Genomic DNA, 26351 nt, shown 5'->3' on the forward strand with positions numbered 1-26351 from the left:
AAGATCTACACTTTAGTACACCTTTCTACATTACAGTCATTTAGCAGACACTTTTATCCAAAGCGACTTACAATTCAGTATCTATCTACACACCATAGACGCAACTACGGGAGCAGTTTTGGGGTTAAGTGTCTTGCTCAAGGACACGTTGACATGAGACGAGCAGAGCAGGGGATCGAACCGCCGACCCTCTGATTGAAAGGCGGCCATGCTCTCCACTTAGCCACGGTCACCCCCTTTCTAGTTGTTCAATGTTACCACTTAAGGCCATTGTCAATTCAACTCACTTTAAAATATTTATTAGCAACAAACATTGCTGTTGGCATACACAATATATGATACACTACTGTCCCAAACAAGATACACAACGATCACGTCACAAAACACTCCTGATTGCAAGTTTAATAAAGCACTCCCAAATTGACTTCAAAACATCATTGTGTCACAAAATGTTTCCTGAAACTTGAGAATATTAAAAACAATGTAGGGCTCAAGTTAAAATATCCACTCCATTACTGTAAAATGGACCAATCAATATTAAAGCTAATGATCCATACCATGTGTTTGCATTGTTGTGCATTAGCAATCTTGATAAAATAAAATATTTTTTTAGTTATGAATTACATCAGTTACATTTGGAGACTCTTTTCTTTCCAATTATATATTTCAATCAAGGAAATGTTTGACATTTGAATTTTTGTTTTTTCTGAGAGGCTAGCCAATGAAACGTCTGCAGTAAAGGGAGGGTTCCTTTTAATATTCAACTATAAAGTTCATAACCACTGTGCAACACTGAGACATTTGGACATGTCTCATATGTTTATCATATCAATATTTGACATACACAAAGCATATTCCTGGCTAACAATGAATGTTTTTTTTACATCATTGCATCCGGTCTTCTAATTATTGTTTATAACTTTGACAGTTTGTGTTTTTGAGCATTACGGCAAAATGAGTAATACATCTAGTATAGCTCTTTTTTCACTGTCTGGCTTCAGCGCCACTGCCAACTACAGAATCACACTTTTCTCTCTTACTTTACTTTGTTATTGTCTAATTGTGGTGGTAAACGTGTCTCTCATTTTAACTATAATATTGGATCAAAACTTACATGAACCGATGTATGTTTTTGTATGTTCTTTGTGCATCAATGGACTTTATGGGTCTATAGGCTTTTATCCTAAATTTGTCTTTGATCTTCTATCAAAAATCCAAGTAATATCATATGAAGGATGCCTTTTGCAAGTATTTGTTATATACTCCAATACAAAAATTGACTACTCGATTCTAGTTCTCATGGCTTATGACAGATATGTGGCTATATGTCGACCCCTGGAGTATCACTCTGTAATGTCTGTGAGAAGGATTGCAGTTTTAATTGGTTTGTCCTGGCTTGTACCCTTGTGCTGTGAAGCTATGGTTACAACTTTGACATCTACACTGAAATTATGTGGCTCCAAAATAGATAAACTCTACTGTGAAAATTGGTCAATTGTTAAACTTGCCTGTGGCTCAACGAGAGCAAACAACATATTTGGATTGATTATTATTGCTTTCTATTGTGCACATTTCCTCCTCATTGCATGTTCATATGTGCAGTTAGTAAAATCAGCTTTAAAATCCAGAGAGGGCAAGAAAAAGTTTACACAGACATGTGTGCCGCATTTGTTATGTTTGCTTAATGTTTCTGTTGCTTTGCTGTTTGATGCGATGTACTCTAGGTATGGATCAGCATCTTTGCCACAGAGTGTAAAAAACTTCATGGCCATACAATTTCTCATAATTCCACCAATTTTAAACCCTATTATTTATGGACTGATCCTAACTAAAATACGAAACAAAATAATATATTTGTGTGTGATGACAGGTCAAAGATTTAAATTTAAAGTCAAGGTTTGATATACTGTATGTAAGCATTCCAAAAGCACTTTATTTGGCTCAACACATGGTTGTTTTGTTCAGTTGTTTTTCCTGTTGTACCTTTTCTCTGACAGGTTGTCGTTTATGACCTCCAAGAAGTGTGGAGAACGCTATGTAAAAATTGTTTGAAAATGATATCTTTTATTTTTGTTATGACTGTTTAACTTTGTGTTATATTTTTGAAGGGTAATATTACTACATTTTTCAAACATTCAAAAACAACAAGACCTTTTAATTTTGTGGTCACACACGTGCAGATGATGAGATCTGCTTTGAAGTCAATAGAGGAAAAGTTACACAGACACGTGTGCCACATTTATCATGGTGTTTAATGTCACAGCTGCTTTGCTTTTTAAATTAATCGATAAATTAGAATAGTTGAATGGGTTTGAGTTCTGCTTTATTACATTAAAATATCTACTGTATTGTATGAGGAGCAGAAATGCAGGGCTCAACTCTGTTACTGTATTTACGGGAAGTATTGCACAAGCATTTCAGTTGTTTATGGACAACAAACATGATCAAGGGTTATAGTTTAAAACAAAAGTTTAGTGCTTTTGTTTTAACAGCGCATTATATCATCAACTGAGAATTAATATTTTTTTAATGATTAGAGAACAACTTTTTACGATTATATGACTGTCTTTCAGATTCCACTATTTGAAGCTTGCATGATGCTGAAAATAAAAAAAAATAAATCACATGGTCACATAATTATTTGTGCTAAATTCTAATCTAATTGCAGACCATAGTTCCTTAAAAACTCAAGAATATCTTTGACAAATGATTCATCAGAGAATAGGATCATGTTGAGTAAAGTACAGTTTTACAGCGCTGCCTATTAAACAATGATGACAAAAAGCATAGTATCATACTGTAATGAGATTATTATGTCAACTGGCCCTAGTTTCTGGTTGGTGGACGAAAGCAATATCTACACCTTTATTGAAATTAGCAAGCTACAATATACTTCTAGTAGCTTAACATATTGACAATATTTTTACAGTAAGAAACATCTATTGTTAATCAATATAATAAAAACAGGAGGGAAAATGCACATCCGCTCTGAGGTGCTGCTTTGCAGGCAGACATAAAAAGCCACACACTCACAATTCTGAATAAGTATTATAATAAGCAAATATAATAGGCAAATGCATGTAATTATTTTCTTATATAGTTCATCACACCACAAAGCAAATTAATCTGGTTGTCAGAGTCAGATCTCTGGTTCTGAAATTACACCAAACTCAATTAAAAGTTCAAAATTTTGTAGATTTGCACCTGTCTCTCTCTGTCTCTGTCTCTCTGTCAAGTCGTTGAATCATTAGATTGATTTCGGTGTGTGTATGTGTGTTCCTCCCATCTTATTGGGACATAAATCTGTACACACAGTCACATTGTGGGGCCTTGCCTTCCTTATGTGGAGAAAACGCATGTCCACATAAGATAAATCATACCATTTTAGGCTGAAGACTTATTTTTGGGTAAGTCTCCAGAAAATTAATGCAATTCAATGTAGTGTGCCCACAAGTAATGAAAACATAATTGTGTGTGTGTGTGTGTGTGTGTGTGTGTGTGTGTGTGTGTGTGTTAAATGATATGCAAGTATTTCCTAGAGCAGGACCGTCACCAAGTTGATCAGCTATCTGGCACCAGGCAAGTCCTTCGGGACAGGTCAGTCACCGGTCCTGCTCCACAACATCAAACCGACTTGCTAGCTTGAATCACAGGACAAGGAGGTGCAGAATCTGTGGTGGAGAAACAGACTGGAACACGAACTACAATCATTTCTGAGCTTTTTTTCCTCTCATAAAAATAAAAATACAATAAAGAGATGTAGCTGCCCCACTCCTGGAATTATTTTATAATTTTGAAAATTGCTCTGCCACCAGAAAGTCCTCTGGAAAATTAAAAACAATGTACCCAATACTGATAGCATATAAAAAAGACAGCTTTGGTGATGGAAGAGGCATTTTTTCACTTTTGATAGAGATTATCAAGTATTTGATACATTTACATTTTGTTTACATTAGGTAACTTTGTTGTTTTGGACGGAATGTTTGGCTAACCACTAACATAACTATTTTAATTGAGTGTAATTTTGTTTTTGGCTAGACTCAATTAAGTGTGTTTTACAAAGACTTCAAGCCAATTGCTTTCATACATAGTCGCTTGTTTTTTGAGTTTGAATTATATATATTTTACGACAGATCACAGGCCATGGGTGTCTGGACAGGGGGTTCGCCAATTGTGGGGTGTACACCTGGCAAAGATCTACACTTTAGTACACCTTTCTACATTACAGTCATTTCGCAGACACTTTATCCAAAGCGACTTACAATTCACCATAGACGCAACTACGGGAGCAGTTTTGGGGTTAAGTGTCTTGCTCAAGGACACGTTGACATGAGACGAGCAGAGCAGGAGATCGAACCGCCGACCCTCTGATTGAAAGGCGGCCATGCTCTCCACTTAGCCACGGTCACCCCCTTTCTAGTTGTTCAATGTTACCACTTAAGGCCATTGTCAATTCAACTCACTTTAAAATATTTATTAGCAACAAACATTGCTGTTGGCACACACAATATATGATACACTACTGTCCCAAACAAGATACACAACGATCACGTCACAAAACACTCCTGATTGCAAGTTTAATAAAGCACTCCCAAATTGACTTCAAAACATCATTGTGTCACAAAATGTTTCCTGAAACTTGAGAATATTAAAAACAATGTAGGGCTCAAGTTAAAATATCCACTCCATTACTGTAAAATGGACCAATCAATATTAAAGCTAATGATCCATACCATGTGTTTGCATTGTTGTGCATTAGCAATCGTGATAAAATAAAATATTTTTTTAGTTATGAATTACATCAGTTACATTTGGAGACTCTTTTCTTTCCAATTATATATTTCAATCAAGGAAATGTTTGATGTTTGAATTTTTGTTTTTTCTGAGAGGCTAGCCAATGAAACGTCTGCAGTAGAGGGAGGGTTCCTTTTAATATTCAACTATAAAGTTCATAACCACTGTGCAACACTGAGACATTTGGACATGTCTCATATGTTTATCATATCAATATTTGACATACACAAAGCATATTCCTGGCTAACAATGAATGTTTTTTTTACATCATTGCATCCGGTCTTCTAATTATTGTTTATAACTTTGACAGTTTGTGTTTTTGAGCATTACGGCAAAATGAGTAATACATCTAATATAGCTCTTTTTTCACTGTCTGGCTTCAGTGCCACTGCCAACTACAGAATCGCACTTTTCTCTCTTACTTTACTTTGTTATTGTCTAATTGTGGTGGTAAACGTGTCTCTCATTTTAACTATAATATTGGATCAAAACTTACATGAACCGATGTATGTTTTTGTATGTTCTTTGTGCATCAATGGACTTTATGGGTCTATAGGCTTTTATCCTAAATTTGTCTTTGATCTTCTATCAAAAATCCAAGTAATATCATATGAAGGATGCCTTTTGCAAGTATTTGTTATATACTCCAATACAAAAATTGACTACTCGATTCTAGTTCTCATGGCTTATGACAGATATGTGGCTATATGTCGACCCCTGGAGTATCACTCTGTAATGTCTGTGAGAAGGATTGCAGTTTTAATTGGTTTGTCCTGGCTTGTACCCTTGTGCTGTGAAGCTATGGTTACAACTTTGACATCTACACTGAAATTATGTGGCTCCAAAATAGATAAACTCTACTGTGAAAATTGGTCAATTGTTAAACTTGCCTGTGGCTCAACAGGAGCAAACGACATATTTGGATTGATTGTTGTTGCTTTCTATTGTGCACATTTCCTCCTCATTGCATGTTCATATGTGCAGTTAGTAAAATCAGCTTTAAAATCCAGAGAGGGCAAGAAAAAGTTTACACAGACATGTGTGCCGCATTTGTTATGTTTGCTTAATGTTACTGTTGCTTTGCTGTTTGATGTTATGTACTCTAGGTATGGATCAGCATCTTTGCCACAGAGTGTAAAAAACTTCATGGCCATACAATTTCTCATAATTCCACCAATTTTAAACCCTATTATTTATGGACTGATCCTAACTAAAATACGAAACAAAATAATATATTTGTGTGTGATGACAGGTCAAAGATTTAAATTTAGAGTCAAGGTTTGATATACTGTATGTAAGCATTCCAAAAGCACTTTATTTGGCTCAACACATGGTTGTTTGTTCAGTTGTTTTTCCTGTTGTACCTTTTCTCTGACAGGTTTTCGTTTATGACCTCCAAGAAGTGTGGAGAACGCTATGTGAAAATTGTTTGAAAATGATATCTTTTATTTTTGTTATGACTGTTTAACTTTGTGTTATATTTTTGAAGGGTAATATTACTACATTTTTCAAACATTCAAAAATGACAAGACCTTCTTATTTTGTGGTCACACACGTGCAGATGATGAGATCTGCTTTGAAGTCAATAGAGGAAAAGTTACACAGACACGTGTGCCACATTTATCATGGTGTTTAATGTCACAGCTGCTTTGCTTTTTAAATTAATCGATAAATTAGAATAGTTGAATGGGTTTGAGGTCTGCTTTATTACATTAAAATAGCTACTGTATTGTATGAGGAGCAGAAATGCAGGGCTCAACTCTGTTACTGTATTTACGGGAAGTATTGCACAAGCATTTCAGTTGTTTATGGACAACAAACATGATAAAGGGTTATAATTTAAAACAAAAGTTTAGTGCTTTTGTTTTAACAGCGCATTATATCATCAACTGAGAATTTTTTTTTTTTAATGATTAGAGAACAACTTTTTACGATTATATGACTGTGTTTCAGATTCCACTATTTGAAGCTTGCATGATGCTGAAAATAAAAAATAAATCACATGGTCACATAATTATTTGTGCTAAACTCTATTCTAATTGCAGACCATAGTTCCTTAAAAACTCAAGAATATCTTTGACAAATGATTCATCAGAGAATAGGATCATGTTGAGTAAAGTACAGTTTTACAGCGCTGCCTATTAAACAATGATGAGAAAAAGCATAGTATCATAATGTAATGAAATTATTTCTGGTTGGTGGACGAAAGCAATATCTACACCTTTATTGAAATTAGCAAGCTACAATATACTTCGATTAACATATTGACAATATTTCACATCAAGAAACATCTATCGTTAGTCAATATAATAAAAACAGGAGGGAAAAAGCACACCTGCTCTAGTGAGGTGCTGCTTTGCAGGCAGACATAAAAAGCCACACACTCATAATTCTGAATAAGTATTATAATAAGGCAAATGCATGTAATTATTTTTCTTATACATCACACCACAAAGCAAATTAATCTGGTTGTCAGAGTCAGATCTCTGGTTCCATACACTTTAATGAATTGCATGAATTTACATTAAACTTAATTAAAAGTTAAAAATGTTGTAGATTTGCACCTGTCTCTCTCTCTCTCTCTCTCTCTCTCTGTCAAGTTGTTGAATCATTAGATTGATTTCGGTGTGTGTATGTGTGTTTCTCCCATCTTTTAGGGACATAAATCTGTACACACAGTCACATTGCAGGGCCTTGCCTTCCTTATGTGGAGGAAACGCATGTCCACATAAGATAAATCATACCATTTTAGGCTGAAGACTTATTTTCGGGTAAGTCTCCAGAAAATGAATGCAATTCAATGTAGTGTGCCCACAAGTAATGCAAACATGACTGTGTGTGTGTGTGTGTGTGTGTGTGTGTGTGTGTTAAATGATATGCAACTATTTCCTACGGTGGCTTCCTTGTCGACAGAGGGGAGCAGAGAACAGGACCATCACCCAGTTGATCAGCTTTCTGGCATCAGGCAAGTCCTTCGGGACAGGTCAGTCACCTCCACAACATCAAACCGACTTGCTAGCTTGAATCACAGGACAAGGAGGTGCAGAATCTGTGGTGTAGAAACAGACTGGAAGATGAACTACAATCATTTCACTAACAAGGCCCACGCCAAAAACAGTATGAGTTTCAAGGTTTATTTTATGATGGAATGATTAGATTTCAGAAGCTGAAGGGGTAGAGGGATGAAGGGATGGGATAGAGGGATGAAGGGATGTAGGGATGAAGGGATAGAGGGATGAAGGGATGTAGGGTAGGGGTCGAGGGGAGAAGGAATTAGGGTAGGGGTCGGTAATGGCTGGCTAAGTAATTAAATACTCTTCCGTGCCAGTGGGTGGCGGTAGGTAGCATAATAATGACCTTGGTAATTTAAGACAGTAGAAATAAGTGATGCGCGGGAGAGGTAGCGGTGATGATATGTTTGTCAAGATCCGGAAGAGTGCTTTGGGTAAGCAATTGGAAATTGAAAATTTTCGGGCTGCTCTTGGTGGACGCATGGCGGAGTAATACGCATCTGTCCGAAGGAAGACAAGAAAGGTGCCGGTAGTCTGGTTCGGTCGGTGATGATGGTGTCTGCCTTAGGTGACCGGCTTCTTGGACTGCTATATACCTACCTGTTCCCTGTTGGAGCAGTCTGTGCAGCTGGGGTAGCTGGTAGAGGTGGGAGGAGTTAGCCGAAGGGTAGGGACATGAAAGGTAGAAGTAAGGGAAAAGGAAAGGATGCTGGGATGAATGTAAGATCTTTAGCGTGATCTTTAGTACGGACGATAGGTACCCGGTTAGGGTAATGAGGCCGGTACCGAGGTTTTGAATCGATCCGTTTCAGGATGAGTCGCGATTAAATATCTGTTAAACTACGTGCGGGAGTCAGAGATACGGCGTTCAGTAGGGGAAAGTGAAGTTGTGCAAGTTTGGATGCTGCTTCCGATCTGCTGCTAGCCTTGACTTAAATGTGTTTTAGAGAAGGGCAGTCGACTGTGTTGCTGGAAGTTGTTCCATACCGTACTAACTCTGGCTGTGAAAGAAGATTTCCTGATGCCGGTTTGATGCTGGATTTGTAGATTCTGGCTGTGGCAGGTAGTGTTGGACGTAGTATGGAATTACCGCAAGTGAAACAGGGTCTGTTGCGTTTGGCGCTGTCATACCCACATGCCTGGGTTAATAGTGAAGTTTGGGGAAAAACATTGCAAGGTGAGCTGTCTCTGGCACAGAGGGAGCTTGAAGTGAGTGGTATACAACCTGGCCCTCTGGAGGGACTGATGTAGATCGCAGGGCGTCTTTGGCCGTGTGATGCGTCATGACGTCATTGGCGCGCGGCTAACGGGGCGCGGGGAAACCCGGAAGTGCTGGATCTCCGGCGATCGGGAGAGTGGCGTGGGGGTGTAGGGGAAAGGATGGGGGGATTAAGTTCAAGGGGTCGGATGCCGAAACCAGGATCTCCCCCCGGGCTGTTGGAAGGCGGGGGCGGACAACTGCGGAGTTGATGGAGAATGGTTATCGAGAACCACTGGGAACGTGGTACTGCTACTGATCTTCTTCTCTCCCCCCTTACTTCTTTTTTGGACAAACTCTGTCCCTTCACCTCCAGGCCTGCATGGCCAACCCCACCTGCCCCGTGGCTGTCGGACTCAGTGCGTACTGATAGACGGAGCCTAAGAAAGGCAGAGCGTAAATGGAGAAAAGGCAAACTCCCGGAGGACCTTCTTAACTTCCAAGCTCTTCTTTCCACTTTTTCCTCCTCTCTATCTACTGCTAAAGCTGCGTTCTTCCGCTCTCAAATCCTAACCTCTGCTTCCAATCCTAAAAAACTCTTGGAAACTTTCACTTCACTCCTCCAACCCCCACCCCCCTCTCCTACTTCCTTCCTTCTCCCTGATGATTTCACCAACTTCTTTGACAAGAAGGTAAACGATATCAGATCCTCCTTCTCTCAGCCCCTCTCTCCCTGTCCAATCCTGCCCCCACAGCTCTCCCTCCCATCTCCACACCCCGTCTTACCCTATCTGGCTCCTCTCTCCCCTAACGAGGTCCTCAACCTTGTTACATCTAACCACCCCACCACGTGCTCCCTTGACCCGATCCCTTCCCCTCTTCTTCAGTCTATTGCGACTGAACTCCTTCCTTTCCTCACCCACCTCATCAACACATCTCTTGTTTCAGGATGCTTTCCCACGGCCTTCAAGACTGCCAGAGTCATCCCCCTTCTGAAGAAACCATCACTTGACCCCTCTGATGTCAAGAACTTCAGACCGGTTTTTCTTCTACCCTTTCTATCCAAAACACTTGAATGTGCTGTCTTTAACCAACTGTCTTCCTATCTCCACCAGAACAGCTTCTTGGACCCCCACCAGTCCGGGTTCAAAATGGGTCACTCAACTGAGACAGCCCTCCTTGCGGTGACAGAGTCGCTTCATGCCACGAGAGCTAACTCTCTCTCCTCTGTCCTGATTCTCCTGGACCTGTCTGTGGCATTTGACACTGTGAACCATCAGATCCTCCTCTCCACCCTCAAGGGGATGGGCGTCTCAGGCTCTACACTCTCCCTGTTTGCATCCTACCTGACAGGTCAATCCTACCATGTGACATGGAGGTGGGCCGTGTCGGAACCACGCATGCTGACTACAGGGGTTCCACAAGGTTCAGTCCTAGGCCCCCTTCTCTTCTCGCTCTACACAACATCTCTGGGTTCTGTTATTCGCTCGCATGACTTCCCATTGTTATGCCGATGACACCCAGCTGGTCTTGTCACTTCCCCCCGGTGACACCCAAGTGGAGACATGCATCGCTGCGTGCTTGGCTGACATCTCAAAGTGGATGACGACGCACCACCTCAAGCTCAACCTGGACAAAACTGAGTTACTGTTCCTCCCGGGGAAGGGTTGCCTGCACCGGGACCCGTCCTTCACCATTGATAATACTGTGGTGACGCCAACTCGGACTGCAAGGAACCTGGGTGTGACCCTGGATGACCAACTGTCATTCTCAGCAAACATTTTAACCGTTACACGCTCCTGCAGATTCCTGCTCTACAACATCAGGAGGATTCGCCCCTTCCTCACTGATGAGACGGCGCAGGTGCTCATCCAGGCTCTCGTCATCTCCCGCCTGGACTACTGCAACTCTCTACTCGCCGGAGCCCCGGTGTCGGCCATCAGACCTCTGGAGCTTGTCCAGAAAGCTGCAGCTCGCCTGGTGTTCAATCGCCCCAAGTTCTCCCACACAACTTCCTTTCTCCGTTCTCTATACTGGCTACCTGTAAGAGCTCGCATCCAGTTTAAGACTCTGGTGCTAGCCTACAGGGCAGTGAAAGGAACAGCTCCTTCATATCTCCAGGCCATGGTCAAGCCCTACACCCCAACCACTTTGCTCTGCCGCCTCGGGGTGATTGGTTGCCCCGTCGCTCAGAAGTCCCTGCGGCCGATCGACCCGGTCACGGCTGTTTTCTGTCCTGGCCCCACAATGGTGGAATGAACTTCCCACTGACGTCAGGACAGCAGAGTCGCTGCCCATCTTTCGGCGCAGGCTGAAAACTCACCTCTTCAGGAAGTGCTACCCTGAGCCTTCCACTTAGCACTCATTGTATTCATACTAGTTTGTTGCACTTATTGTATTCGTATTACTTTTTTTTTGTTGCACTTACTGTTTTTGTTTGTTTCTGCATTGTACTTTGGCTCTGAGTTATGCTGTGCTTCATGCTCTTAGATGCTTGTTTGAAAAAGGAGATGTAATTATGACTTCTGGTGACTAGTAGTCTCTTGAATACCTATGTTGAATACACTTATTGTAAGTCACTTTGGATAAAAGCGTCTGCTAAATGACTGTAATGTAATGTAATGTAATGTAACGTGGATGGCTACATGCAGCCGAGGTTGCTGGCAACGAAGCGTGGTGAGAGAAGGAGGGAACTACGGGACTTCGGGACAAGGCTGGTCGTCCGGAAGGGTTGAGAAAGAGCCTTTGAGCAAAGGTAAGCGGTTTTAAGATTTTGCTTGTCTGTTGTACGTTGTATTGAAGCTGAGTCGAAGTTTGGTTGTTGTCTGTCGTACATCGTGTTGAAGCTGAAATCAGAGAGCGTTTGCTCGTATGTCATACTTTATGTTGAAGCTGAAATCAGAGAGCGTTTGCTCGTATGTTGTACTTTGTGTTGAAGCAGAGTTGAAGAGGAAGTGAACGGGTTCATTGTGGTTAAATACTTTGTGCACAGGAAATGAGCTGTGTTCTGGGCGTGGTCCTTGTTCCTGAACTAAGTTTGTGAAACTAAATTTCTGAGTACTATCAATTCACCCAATACTGATAACATGTAAAAAAGACAGCCTTGGTGATGGAAGATGTATTTTTTCACTTTTGACACTCACTGTTTTTTGTTTTAATATGAGCCTTGACTTGAAGGACTGCATTGTTCACAGCTAAAGAGAGGACATCCTTATCATATAATATGTCTGATATATTGTCAGGGATTACAGGCCTGTGGTGCTAACTGCGCATGCCATGAAGGCCTTTGAGAGATCTGTTTTGCAGGAACTTCAGGACTCTGGTAACTAATTTTCGAGACCTCTTGCAGTTTGCATACCCGGCACATATGGAGGATGGAGGTATCTTGGATGATGCTGGTGAAGCGAACATCCACGGAAAGATGATAAATCTGAAATGTGATAATAACAACAAAGACACAATCTGAACTAATAATCCCAGAGACTGCTCTCAGGAACCTATAGGTTACTTAATGGTTGAACGCTTATTTACCATATAGAAGGATTAAAGGATTCAAGGCTCATTTATTGTCATCATGCAACACAGGGATGTCCACCGAAATTCAGTTGTAGCTCATTTGTAACACTACAAACACATAAAAAAGGAGTGAAAACAGCAGCAACAAAAACGTTCTCTGGGCAGATAATATGGTGACATCTTAACATTAAAAATTCAACATGAGGAAAACATTGTCTATCCGCTTTGACTGTGTTTGAGCACCCAGCATCATAATGTAAGCACAGAGTCCACGTCCTCTCGTCCCATCGGACTCCTGTGCTCTGTCCTGCTGTCTGCCGGTCAAGTGCAGCTTGATCCGGGATGAACAATGGATAATTATGTTATTGTGCATTACAAATTCTGATGAAACAAAAAAAGACTTTTAGCCATGAATTAGATCAGTGACATTTGTAGACTCTTTAGTCTTCAATATACTTCAATATAGAAAAACTTCAATGCATCTTTTTTTTTTTTTTTACCTCTGAGATACCAGCCAATAATATGCCTGCAGTAGAGAGGGAGTCTCCTTTAACATCCAACTATAAATTTCACTGTGCAACATTAATACATTTGGACATGCTGGTGAAACATACACAGAGCATATTCCTGTCTAATAATGAATGTTTGTTTTTTTACAGCATTGCATCCGGTCTTCTAATTACTGTTCATAACTTTGACAGTTTGGGGTTTGGAGCATTACTGCAAAATGAGTAATACATCTAATGTCGTTATTTTTTCACTGTCTGGCTTCAGTGCCACTGCCAACTACAGAATCACACTTTTCTCTCTTACTTTACTTTGTTATTGTCTAATTGTGGTGGTAAACGTGTCTCTCATTTTAACTATAATATTGGATCAAAACTTACATGAACCCATGTATGTTTTTATATGTAATCTCTGCATCAATATACTTTATGGGACTGCAGGCTTTTATCCTAAATTTGTCTTTGATATTCTGTCTGATATTCAAATCATATCATATGAAGGATGCCTTTTGCAAGTCTTTGTTATATACACTTATGCAACAATTGATTTGTCTGTTTTAGCTCTCATGGCTTATGACAGATATGTGGCTATATGTCGACCCCTGGAGTATCACTCTGTAATGTCTGTGAGAAGGATTGCAGTTTTAATTGGTTTGTCCTGGCTTGTACCCTTGTGCTGTGAAGTTATGATAATAACTTTGACATCTACACTGAAATTATGTGGCTCCAAAATAGATAAACTCTACTGTGAGAACTGGTCAATTGTCAAACTTGCTTGTAGTACAACGCCAGCAAACGACATTGTCGGATTGATTATTATTGCTTTCTATTGTGCACATTTCCTCTTCATTTTGTGGTCTTATGTGCGGTTGATAAGATCAGCTTTAAAATCCAGAGAGGGCAAGAAAAAGTTTACACAGACATGTGTGCCACATTTGTTATGTTTGCTTAATGTCACTTCTGCTTTACTTTTTGATGTTATGTACTCTAGGTATGGATCAGCATCTGTGCCACAGAGTTTGAGGAACTTCATGGCCATACAAATTGTCATGATGCCCCCTATTCTCAACCCTTTAATATATGGACTCATCCTGACTAAAATTCGATACAGAATGGTGACTTTGTGTATGATGGCAGGTGAAAGATTTAAGTTGAAACTGAAGGCTTGATTTTTAGAATTACCGTCCTGTCTGAAACACCATACTGGTCGGTGGTCTGTGTACAGAGGCAATTTCTATCAAACAAGCAGGTTTCAGACATCAAATGCATGAAGCGATACATGAAGCTTACAGTATGTGACCACCTGAATTAAGTATAATACTTAATTTCAAACAGGAAGATCACAAAGTTTATTTTCCAGGACCTGAGCTCAAAGGAAATACTGTTATAAGAATAATAAGATCTGTATCAGTCTCTTTTGTCCTTGTTCTACAAATACAAGGAGCATTGAGCTTTTATCATTTTTATAATATTTTGATAATATCTATTATAGACAGGGCTTCTGCACACTCAAACTAGTGGATATTATTTATTTTCATCATGATGTTCAGCATTAGCTTAAAACTTTGCTTCACAAACTTTCATGATAATTAATCTTGTTTCTTTTTTTTTGCAAAATACGTGGGTCAGACAAAATAACAAACACTTTACAGTATGATGCAATCAAATGTACACCTACTCTAGTACATATTACACATTATTACACATACTATACGGATGGCAGGGTATTGGGATTTCCTGTTATTGTGTCTACCCATGTCTTACAGGGGAAGAGGGAAAGTGGGGAGAAAAATTCAACTTCAACTACTATGTGTTTTTGTTACATTCTATCAAAAACTGAAATAATAGCTGTTACTTAGTGAACTTTAAGTTTAAAAGGTCACAAGGTGGCATTGAAGTATACTGTAAATGTTTGGTACGTGTGTGTTGTATGTGGTATGCCTCAGAGGGATGCATTGTCAGAATATTACAATCATAATGATAAAATGCAAGTGATGTAATTTCTAATCTCCAGAGTGACTTGCCTATCGTTTCCATAGCTGATGAAAGGCTGCTGTAATGGGTATCATTACTGTGACCTCCCTGGTGAGACTTAGTGGAAAACAACAAGCCTCAGGGAACAGGGATGCTACAGCCAGCTAATTAAGATACAGTGGTCAATGCTGTAAGCTGGCCTCATGGGATGGTCCTGCTAAAGAAATGCTTTGATGCTTTGTATGATTAAAGAAAGGACAATTTAAATGATTCAGAATGTAATGTTTGACAGTGCTTTATTCTCATTTAACAGTGACTTTAACTGTTAATGACCAAAAGATGTAAAGGAGTTTCACTTCAATCATGAGTACCACAGAGGGGATACTGTAACTGTTATTTTTAAAGAGTGCCATAGAGTACATGCAGTAATTACGGTAGAAGTGGTCAACAGGCCATTAACTTCACCCTCCTCTGAGAGCAATTAATAAAACAACACCACTCTGGAGAGGCAGTCTAAAAACTAATTTACACAAACAAGTTATCTACTGAAAGCAGGGCTAAATGCGTTAAAGAAAGTTAATGTTCTATTTTAGTTTAATACAGTTCAGTATATTCAGTTGTTGAATTTGCATTATTATTGTCAGTCTTTATGAGTCTCACTGAGTGCAAAAGCCATTAAAAACTATTTGCAACAGAATTGTATGTATAAAACAATCAGGAAAATGCCACCATTAACTACAGCCATTAAATGTCCACATAGATTTAACAACTCTCATGAACAATATCAAGTTAACCTACAAGCTTCTTAATTTCAGATATATTGGATTGCATTATGTTGTAACAGCAATCATGGGTTAGTTTAATAAGATATGGTTTTCCAATCAACCATAAATTACTTGGCTAAATAGGTCTAGACAAATCTTCATTCAATGACATCATATGATTGCACTTAGTTTGTGGTGCTCTGATACATTCTTCATCATACATGAAAGACTGAAAGCACCGGAGGCCGTTTTGTGACTGCATCTTCAGTGTACCTATGTATATGCTGGCGCAAACGGTCATGGGTAACACAACCGACATATACCCACCCTTTACCAGTCCTGTGTTGTTCCAACAAGACCAGACCATGAAAAGGAGTGTGGCATTTCCAACAGATGGAACCTCGGATGACACCAACAGGGTGTCAAAATCAACCAAGAGAGGGTCTGTTAACGGTGAAGTTGAGAAAAGGCCAGATACTGTTAATCAAATTGACCTGGTCTCACACTAACAGACATCGGAACAAGTATACCAGCTTACACAATACTTAGTAGTAGTAGTCAAATTATTTCTAAACAAATCATAGACATCAACAGTAAAAAAGACAACAATTCTTCAAGTAAATTTGAGTGTTCTTGCTTTTATAATTACATATATAAGAAAAAGATTAGTTTAAACTCACTAAAATCAACAATGAATATTTTTGGTTATTATAAATTGAAAGGAAAGAGTGTGATTAGTCAAGTGGAAGCTGCTGTGAGGACTTTCAATGAATAGGGGGCAAACTTTGCATCTCACCATGTACAGTAGGTCTTAATCCTGAGCAAATTCATCTGGCGCTGAGCCAAATAAGGCTAAAGTTGATTTGGACAATGTTACTGGAGTTAAGTTAAACAGCAACATGTCAAGTAGCAGCAACCCAAAACAAAAGGGTTTACCCCAGTATATCTGCTCGGTGCTTCTAAGCACACATGCATTAACTGAAATAATGTTATGCCTGTAATCATATAGTCCTTGTTGATAGTTTACAATATTATTGACTGATTAGTATTGTTAGAAGTAAATAAACTCTGTAATACTTTGAAGAGAAGTTTTCTGTGATTACTTTGTGCGTGTGTATCGTGATAATAGCTGGATATCGTGGCCTGTGCCATTCAACCTTCACTGTTCACTCTGAATGTGGAATAGTACTTTGACTATTGACATTGTGAGTGAACACTAATTATGAGACTTCATTTATTGTTTGGTTATTGGTCCCTGATTATTAATATTTGTTAATGTTATTGACATTAATCATTTTATTATTGTCAATAATTTAGTTTTCATACTTGTTGATATCCAAACAAGCTCCTGCCAGATCCCAATAGTTCCTTGGAGTACAACAACTGTGATGGCATGTGCAGCCAGACAACATAAAAGACTCCCATTACCTACACCTCTGGTGGGTCTATAGCTTTAACCACGAGCAACATGTAGAACACACTTGAGGCGTTTTGACCACTAGTTCAGTAAGTATAGTGAAACTGCTGTATGCATGACCAATATTATATGACATTATGTTACAATGCCTATACTAAAGCATTTCTTCACATAACTGCTTGTATTTTCCTTGTTGCTGATTTATTGTAAGTGGAATGGAAAACACTACTGTTTCCTTTTACTTTAACCTCACCATGTTTGTGAACATTGGATACTATCGCTACCCTGCATTTATTTTTTGCCTCCTGATCTTCAGCTTCATTGTATCTGCTAATCTTGTCATAATACTGGTGATATTCAGAGAGAGAACTCTACACAAGCCCATGTATATGTTTATTGCATGTTTATCTGTCAACTCTCTGTATGGTTCTACTGGTTTCTTTCCCAGATTTCTCATTGACCTTTTGTCTGATACTCACATGATCTCACGTCCTGCTTGTTTTACTCAGATATATGTAATATACACATATGCGTCCCATGAATTCCCCATTCTTGGCATTATGGCATATGATAGATATGTTGCTGTATGCCATCCTTTACACTATCACAGAAAGATGACATCCCAAACTGTTTGGAAATTGGCAGTATTTGCTTGGATTTGTCCAGCCTTTTTTATTTCAGTATGCATTTATTTGTCTTCCTGGCTTCCTTTATGTGGTAATGAGATACAAAAAGTTTTTTGTGCCATCTGGAATATAACAAAATTATCATGTGTTTCCACTGTTGTCAACAACATTGTAGGTATGCTTGTGACTGCTACAGCTTTACTTCCCCTTTTTTTTGTCTTGTACACCTATTTGCGAATTGTACTTGTGTGCTGGAAAAGCTCGGCAGAATTCAAAGGGAAAGTATTACAGAGCTGTCTGCCACATGTTGTTTCATTTGTTATTTATTCTATAGTATCATTTAGTGATATTGCCTTGAGCCGATACAATATAGAAGAGATAAATCCATATGTGTCTGTTATTCTGTCACTGGAGTTTGCTGTTATTCCTCCAATTCTGAATCCTCTTATTTATGGCCTTAAATTACCAGAAATTAGGAAGCACATTTTTAAGACGTTATTGTGGGATTGAATAAGGATCAGTTAGAATCACGTCACAGTTTATGTATGCCTGTGATTTCATAAGCACAGACTATGGGAACACATCAGTCTACAGAAGCTAAGGATTATTGCTAAAAAGAAAAAAGCATCTGACATTTTGAATAACTCTCACAATAAAGCTACAATAAATAAGGATCAGATCATAGATGTCATATGTTTCCCAAATAATCTGACTGTTAGAATATTATGGCCACGTGTTTATTGTTCACAAGATATTTAATGAAATTATTTCTCCAAATACAGACTGTTTACAAACTCTACATACATTTATCAATGTATTCTGTTAAAAATAAAATGCAATTCAGTTGTCTTAAACTTGCTATCACATGCACTGTGACTATATGTACTGAATTGATTTTCACTTGATATCATCTCAAATACTACTCCTTCAAAACACACAGACCATGACAGTAGGACGTTTATAGTTCAGATTCTGCAAATTGGTGTAAATGTAGAAACATTCTCACTTGGGAAGCAGGAGAGACAAATATAACCAAGTAGCACTGAAATGCATTTACAAAAATTATATTTTAAAAAGTTGAAGTATACCAATTGCCATACAAATCAAATGTACCTGCTCTCACACCAACAAAGATCAGAACAAGTACTCCAGCTTCTACATTATCAGATTAGCGCAGGAGCAGAGCTTCCCCCTCGATCCCTGCTGGGAGCCTATACCAACACCACGCTGCTGGAGGCCCAGGCCGTATTGCTGGGCCCGCTGTAGGGAGAGTCACGAGAGAACCAGAACCAGGACAGAGTGAGGCAGACTGACAGACCCTGCTGCAGTAAAATTCGAGGTTTTCTAAAGGCCCTAAACACAAAATGATAGTTCCTTGTACTAGCTGTAAATTGTGATTAGTCAAGTGGAAGCTGCTGTGAGGACTTTCAATGAATAGGGGGCAAACTTTGCATCTCACCATGTACAGTAGGTCTTAATCCTGAGCAAATTCATCTGGCACTGAGCCAAACAAGACTAAAGTTGATTTGGACAATGTTACTGGAGTTAAGTTAAACAGCAACATGTCAAGTAGCAGCAACCCAAAACAAAAGGGTTCACCCCAGTATGTCTACTCGGCGCTTCTAAGCACACATGCATTAACTGAAATAATGTTGATGGAAAAGGGAGAATAAGGTAATGTTTATGATTAAAAAGGTATATATTAAAAAAGGAGATGCACTTTTGACTTCTGGTGACTAGTAGTTCTCTTGAATACCTATGTTGAATACACTTATTGTAAGTCGCTTTGGATAAAAGCGTCTGCTAAATGACTGTATTGTAATGTGAGAAAGAGGACATTTACTGTATTTTGAAAAGGCTGCAATCAAGCTATAGCTCATTTTACACCCCAAAAGACAGAAGGCTGAATAAAGTCGTCATTATCATGTGGTGTGAATGCATTGCTTACAAATCTCCCCATACTGGACTAGCACCACCTAAAGAGTTATTCCACTGGGTCTTTGTTTTGTCATGATGAAGTCAGATAATCTCCAATTAAATAGGTGTTCTTCTTATTTCAAACCCAATCAGCAATTAGTCTTCCACTTAACATCTTTCAGGGTATCGAAACAGGGGAGAGGATTTCCAGGTTTACGGCAGTGGCGGATCGTGCATTTTATACCTGGGCCTTCTGTGCTGTACTACTAGACTTGAGCCATCTCATAGTAAGCTCATCTTGACGCCACAGCTATGGTTATTTTTTTCTAGGGGTGTAATAATACACGTATTCGTATTAAACCGTTCGGTACGAAGCTTAAGAACCGAACAATACGTTTGAATAATACTAGTGCATTTAGAAAATGCAGAAACTTGAATTGTGGTAAATATAATGTTTTCGGTGGACTGCGCTCACGTAACAGACAACATGCTTTGTGACCTCTGAACCCGGAACAATAACAAAAAAACAGCTGAGGCTGCGGCACCGCACGTGTCTTCAGGGGGGCTAAGCTAACTAGCTTAGCGGGGAGCCCGAACAGATTCAATTGTCCGGACAATAACCCTGCGCATTGCGGGATGCTTCGTAATTAACAGACAATGCATATAGTCCAAATCAATGTAATTAACACAAGGACAAGAAAAACTCACAAGAACCAGTCACATATATTTATATGACAACAAAGCAACAAATTGAAAAGTTTTCAAAAGCACGTAGCTTGTGCGTGTCCTGTCGTGTAGCTCCCTTGGTTAGCGTAGCGTAGCTCCAAACAGCTCCAAACAGCTCCAAACATCAAGAGCTCAGTTGCAAATGAAACACATTCTTAGCCATAAAATGTGCAACACTTCTCCACCGCTGTCAGCCAGAAATACATTTGTTCAAATCCTTCTCCATGCTGGGTCTGGGCTGCTAGCTGTGGGCTTGACTGACCCTTTGATATGATGTCCAGCTTTTCTGGAAATATTCTTCTCCAGAAATCCATTTAAAAACGCTAAAAATGTCATGTCAATGTCATAACTATTTACATATGTTTCAACTTGAACTCTTACTAAATGCTAAGATCTGCTAGATAGCTCTCTGTTTGACAAAAGTCACGCTGGCCAACTGACCAATCATGGCGCACCTTAATACTGACGTACTTAGCAGGCTACCTGGGTAGCTCTGGAACGTCAAAGAATACGCCCAACATGTCAAACTAAAGATCTGATTGGTTGAAGACGTCGTCTATCGTCCCCATATACTTTAATCTGCAAGGTCTACCTAGAAGACCTCGGGCCTCTCTCCTTACATAGAGAAATAGAGGCTGAATCTGATTGGATAAGAGCTCTACTTAAAACAAGCTGAGCTGGAAGTAGAGCAACAGAGGAAGACAAGAGCTGTGTAATGAGAAAATAGGAAAATGGGAAAAAAAATTATAATACATGTAGTGTATTTATGAAAAATTATTAAATTATAAAATAGCTATAACTTTGTGATTCTGTTTAGGCCAGCAGAGAAGGCTTAGCTGGCCCTGACGGCCCACCACTGGTTTGCGGGAACAATACTGACAGACATCATTACAAAGATGGGGTTCAAAGATTCTTCACAAATAATCTCTGGTTCAAACTGAGAGTGTGGAATGAATCATCTAGATTTATATGAATGACACTTTAAATGTTAAAGCAAAATGTTCATGAAACTGCCAATATTTTAAATCTACACAGTTAATTTCTCGCTTCAAAAATGATCAGAAGTGACTTAAATGAAGATATAGTAAACAAGTTGCCGTAGCTGAGTTGCTCCTTCTTGGCCCTTCTAAGCTGAAGCGCTACCAGAGTTACAAAAAATGAGAACACATTTTCAGGATGTTTCCATGTTTTTAAAAGTCGTTCTGAAACTCTCTCTATAAAACACTTAGTTAGAAAGTCACAACATCATGTAATGTAATATATTTATTATATATATATATATATATATATATATATATATATATATATATATATATTTATTCATTTAATATATTGCTGTATTTGACAGGAACAACAACATTAATGTCAGGGTATTTGTATCATCTGATCATTCAAGTATTTAATTCAATCCATAAAACAAAAAAAGTTTAAGAATTCAGTTTTTTCTGAGTTTTATAGGCTTCAAAAAAGGAAAATTACGTGTTTTCTTGTTTTCGATCCACGGACAAATGCAGCCACATCCCTGATTGGGTGTTTGAAGTCCCATGTTAACAACGGTATTGAGGGTTACTGCCATGCGAGAATATAAACAACTAGTTACCCATCATGTAAGGGGATAGGTTGGCATAGAGGAGGATGCACCTTTTTTCCTCCCACGGTTCAGGTCGAACAATTGCAAAATCTCTCTGTTCAGTGTTAAAATGAATTTTTTTTAAAATGTTATGATGGATAACATTTCAGTAATAACTATGTTTACTCTGTCAGGCTTAAGTGGGACAAACAGCTACAGAGTTATCCTCTTTATTCTGACTTTGTTGTGTTACTGTGTGATTTGGCTGGTGAATTTGACCATTATTGTGACAGTCATTGTGGACAAAAAGCTCCATGAGCCCATGTATATCTTCCTCTGTAACCTGTGCATCAATGGACTTTACGGGACAGCAGGCTTTTACCCCAAATTCCTCATGGATCTTCTGTCTACCACTCATGTCATCTCTTATGCTGGATGTTTTCTGCAGGGTTTTGTGTTGCACTCTTCAGCCTGTGCTGATTTCTCTCTTCTAGTGCTCATGTCTTACGACAGATATGTGGCTATATGTCGCCCTCTGGTGTACCACTCTGTGATGACTAAACAGAGAGTGTGTGTGTTTGTGTTTTTTGCTTGGCTTATACCCTTTTGCCTGTTGCTCATGAGCACACTAACAACAGCAACATCAAGGTTATGCGGCTCACATATACCAAAGATCTACTGTGTTAATTGGTTAATTTCTAGACTAGCTTGTTCGGCCTCAGTGGCATCAATTTGTATCCCAGCTTTTAATTATACTTTTTATTTTGGCCATTGTATGTTTGTTTGTTGGTCTTATATATACATGGTCAGAACATGCCTAAAATCCAAAGAGAACATGAGTAAATTCATGCAGACATGTGTACCACATTTATTCTCTTTAGTTGTAGTAGTTGTTTCCTTGCTTTTTGATTTGTTGTACATGCGATTTGGTTCAAAGGATTTACAACAAGATATCCAGAATTTAATGGCAATGGAATTTGTCATTGTTCCTCCAATTGTCAATCCCCTGATATATGGTTTCAAATTGACAGAAATAAGAAACAGAATTAAAAAATTGTTGTGCACTAAATATTTTTTTTTTAGAATCATGTCATGAGTTGGTCCGCAGAAAGGAAACCTCTGTTTGTATATGTTTTTTATTGTATTGTAATTTGGGAGAAATACTCAATATGTCTAACAATATTGTTTATCCTTAGACTACATTATGTGACATATGCAGTACAAAATTTGCCAACACAGCACAGAAAGCAATTTAGAGAAATTCTCAACAGAATTTACCTTTATTCATCTTTGCAATTATGTTTTTTAAATGTTTCTTTTCAACCGTATGTGACTTTAAATAAATCTGTATCTTATCATAAAACGTATGACTTGTTTGACACAGATGTGCTTATTTGGCATGAGTAATAGAGTATTGAAAGTGACTGTGAAATTGAAAAAGGAAAAAGCAGCACACACAAACAGAGTGTGTTAAAGAACGGCTGTTTCTTTTGGGGACCATTTGTCAAGTAGTAGCTGTTGTAAACACAACATTCAAAAGCACTCTGAAGTAGCTGTACCTGAATATCTAAAGCAGTGATCTATTTACCTTGTAACATAGTGTTGCTTCTCTCATAGCAGATCCGTGTGTGAACATGTTGTTCTTCCATACAGAGCACTGGTCACCTTTGCATGATTTTTTATTAAGATGATCACAAAATGTAAAGTGAGTCAGACCTAATAAAACAAACTTTAGATGTGAGGCGATGTGAGATGTGAGATATTCAAGGATGTTCTATACGACGAGTTGTTGAGGGGAAGAGCACTGGCCTGTAGACGTCATTATGAGGTCTTGGCATGCTCACATAATGGGAACTATTTGGGGATTTTAGATTTGATATTTCAGTTAGATCCCTTTCTGGCAGAACAAATTTAAACTTATAATCAGAGCTGTTGGGGCATTGTTTCACACTCATTTTCAAAGACTATGTGAAGTGTAACAGCCTCTCATTGTCAATTCAGACACATAAAAAGTTTGTTGAGATAACAGGTGAAAATAAAAGGGTTGTGAAATATTTCATTGTAGATTTAACTCCAGACCTATCTCTAGTCAGTCAGCTAACATCTATATTTAGCTTTGTGAGCAAGCACAGTACAGTAGTCAAATGTTTTCTGGCATGTGTGTTGTGTGTTTGATTTTTGATTTGTTGTACATGGGATTTGAAAACGGGCCCCTCTGTGTGGTGAATGGTTTTAGACTAGGGTCATATATTCTTCTGTGGGTAAAACTAAGAATGTGTAATTAGTAGAAATGCTCAAAGAAAAGACATATAGAAAACAATTTGCAATATAGTTACCAAGCTCACAAATGTAACTTAACCTCAGAGTCAAAATAAATTATACTTGTTAATATCATGTAATCGTTCTCATAAATGTCTTATCTTATATGCATGTGCTATACAAGATATTTTGACATTCGTGTTGTGAGGTTGTAAATTGTAGACTTAAGATCAACTTTGCTGTCATTTTGTAAAATATTCCAACCAAGCTGGTCAAAATAAAAGAAGAAATAATTTGCAGTTTAAATTGTCTTAAGTCTTTAGTCATTCAGAATAAAAGCTCCACATCACATGTAAGCTTATAGTATTTTCCTTTTTTTAATTAGATTCACGGCTGCAATGACGATAACTGCAATTTTTCCATCTGTTCCCATGGAATGAGTTCCAACACACTGATTGGACAATCCAATCAGTGATGTGTAGCTCACTGGTTGAATCCCCATGTTCAGTGGTTTATAATCTGTTGTTGCTGTAAACAGATCAAACAAATTCAGACCTCTGGACGGACACAGAACTGTATGTACTTTTAATAGGGTTTGAAAATACAATATCTTCTCTCTATGGCATCAACATCTAAAAAACACAAAACTGTAAAATGTTATGATGGATAACGTTTCAGTAATAACTATGTTTACTCTGTCAGGCTTAAGTGGGACAAACAGCTACAGAGTTATCCTCTTTGCTCTGACTTTGTTGTGTTACTGTGTGATTTGGCTGGTGAATTTGACCATTATTGTGACAGTCATTGTGGACAAAAAGCTCCATGAGCCTATGTATATCTTCCTCTGTAACCTGTGCATCAATGGACTTTACGGGACAGCAGGCTTTTACCCCAAATTCCTCATGGATCTTCTGTTTACCACTCATGTCATCTCTTATGCTGGATGTTTTCTGCAGGGTTTTGTGTTGCACTCTTCAGCCTGTGCTGAATTCTCTCTTCTAGTGCTCATGTCCTATGACAGATATGTGGCTATATGTCGCCCTCTGGTGTACCACTCTGTGATGACTAAACAGAGAGTGTGTGTGTTTGTGTTTTTTGCTTGGCTTATACCCATTTATTTGGTATTCATGGGTACAGTAACAACATCAAGATTGAGGTTATGTGGCTCACATATACCAAAGATCTACTGTGTGAATTGGTTGATTGGTAAACTAGCTTGTTCGGTCTCCATAGCAAACGTTGCTATTCCAGCTTTTAATTATACTTTTTATTTTGGCCATTTGTTTTTCCTTATTTGGTCTTATGTTTTTCTGATCAGAACATGCCTAAAATCCAAAGAGAAAAGGACAAAGTTTATGCAGACATGTGTTCCGCATATATTCTGTTTACTTACTTTTTTTGTGTGTTTCTCGTTTGATTTGTTGTACATGCGATTCAGCTCAAAACAGTTAGAACAAAGTATCCAGAACTTTATGGCAATAGAATTTCTCTTTATTCCTCCAATGATCAATCCTGTCATATATGGTTTAAAACTGACACAAATAAGAAACAGAATTTTACCTTTTTTAACGTCTCTAGACTAGCACATCTATGGTGATGCCCATTTATGCAGTCACGTGTAAATCATCATCTGTATACATGTATGTATTTCAATAGAAATAAAGGTAGGCTCAGGTGTGATATTAATGATATTTTAAATTTCTTTTGCTCAATGACAGTCGTGTAAATTAGTTGGAGAATATTATCTGTCCACAGTGGAGTCAACTTCCAAAAGACACTTTCATGTACCTAAACAAAGTCTGTTGACTGTAAAATTAGGGCCTGAATACTAATATTATAAATAACACTGTTTTTATACAACATGTTTAAATTAGGCAAACCTTCAAATGCCTCCTTTAAATGCCACCAACACAAACTGAAAGAGAAGCTATTCAACCCGATAAAATAACATTTGTGTCCAAATTTCCACAAACTGTGTTGTAATGTGATTGATTTTGTGTGCACATTTGCGTAAAATTGGGGCCTTGGTAACCATTAGGGCCACTATTTGTAAATCTTACCTGTATACATTTA

General features: G+C 38.4%; 6 protein-coding genes across 6 annotated transcripts; all 6 read left to right on the forward strand.

Annotated features, from left to right (window-relative positions):
• The first annotated feature begins 954 nt into the window (after nucleotides 1–954).
• LOC137890377 (olfactory receptor 6N1-like) lies at nucleotides 955–1902 on the forward strand. The gene has a single exon (XM_068734523.1). The coding sequence runs from the start codon at nucleotides 955–957 to the stop codon at nucleotides 1900–1902; it is 948 nt and encodes a 315-aa protein (XP_068590624.1).
• A 3228-nt stretch (nucleotides 1903–5130) lies between these two features.
• LOC137889803 (olfactory receptor 6N1-like) lies at nucleotides 5131–7166 on the forward strand. The gene is made up of 2 exons (XM_068733853.1): nucleotides 5131–6021; nucleotides 7056–7166. Exons 1-2 carry the CDS (start codon nucleotides 5131–5133, stop codon nucleotides 7164–7166), a joined length of 1002 nt encoding a protein of 333 aa, XP_068589954.1.
• A 6015-nt stretch (nucleotides 7167–13181) lies between these two features.
• Nucleotides 13182–14194, forward strand: LOC137889816 (olfactory receptor 6N1-like). The gene has a single exon (XM_068733875.1). The coding sequence runs from the start codon at nucleotides 13247–13249 to the stop codon at nucleotides 14192–14194; it is 948 nt and encodes a 315-aa protein (XP_068589976.1). The 5' UTR covers nucleotides 13182–13246.
• A 3201-nt stretch (nucleotides 14195–17395) lies between these two features.
• On the forward strand, nucleotides 17396–18316 carry LOC137889821 (olfactory receptor 6N2-like). The gene has a single exon (XM_068733887.1). The coding sequence runs from the start codon at nucleotides 17396–17398 to the stop codon at nucleotides 18314–18316; it is 921 nt and encodes a 306-aa protein (XP_068589988.1).
• Nucleotides 18317–22170: 3854 nt separating this feature from the next.
• On the forward strand, nucleotides 22171–23115 carry LOC137889831 (olfactory receptor 2K2-like). Its single transcript, XM_068733899.1, has one exon. The coding sequence runs from the start codon at nucleotides 22171–22173 to the stop codon at nucleotides 23113–23115; it is 945 nt and encodes a 314-aa protein (XP_068590000.1).
• A 1822-nt stretch (nucleotides 23116–24937) lies between these two features.
• LOC137889836 (olfactory receptor 4B13-like) lies at nucleotides 24938–25861 on the forward strand. Its single transcript, XM_068733912.1, has one exon. The coding sequence runs from the start codon at nucleotides 24938–24940 to the stop codon at nucleotides 25859–25861; it is 924 nt and encodes a 307-aa protein (XP_068590013.1).
• The last annotated feature ends 490 nt before the right edge of the window (nucleotides 25862–26351 follow it).

The sequence above is a fragment of the Cebidichthys violaceus genome, unplaced genomic scaffold (genome assembly GCF_023349555.1).
Source record: "Cebidichthys violaceus isolate CVI_PGR_0920_01 unplaced genomic scaffold, fCebVio1.0.p SCAF_11, whole genome shotgun sequence".
NCBI classification, from domain to species: domain Eukaryota; kingdom Metazoa; phylum Chordata; class Actinopteri; order Perciformes; family Stichaeidae; genus Cebidichthys; species Cebidichthys violaceus.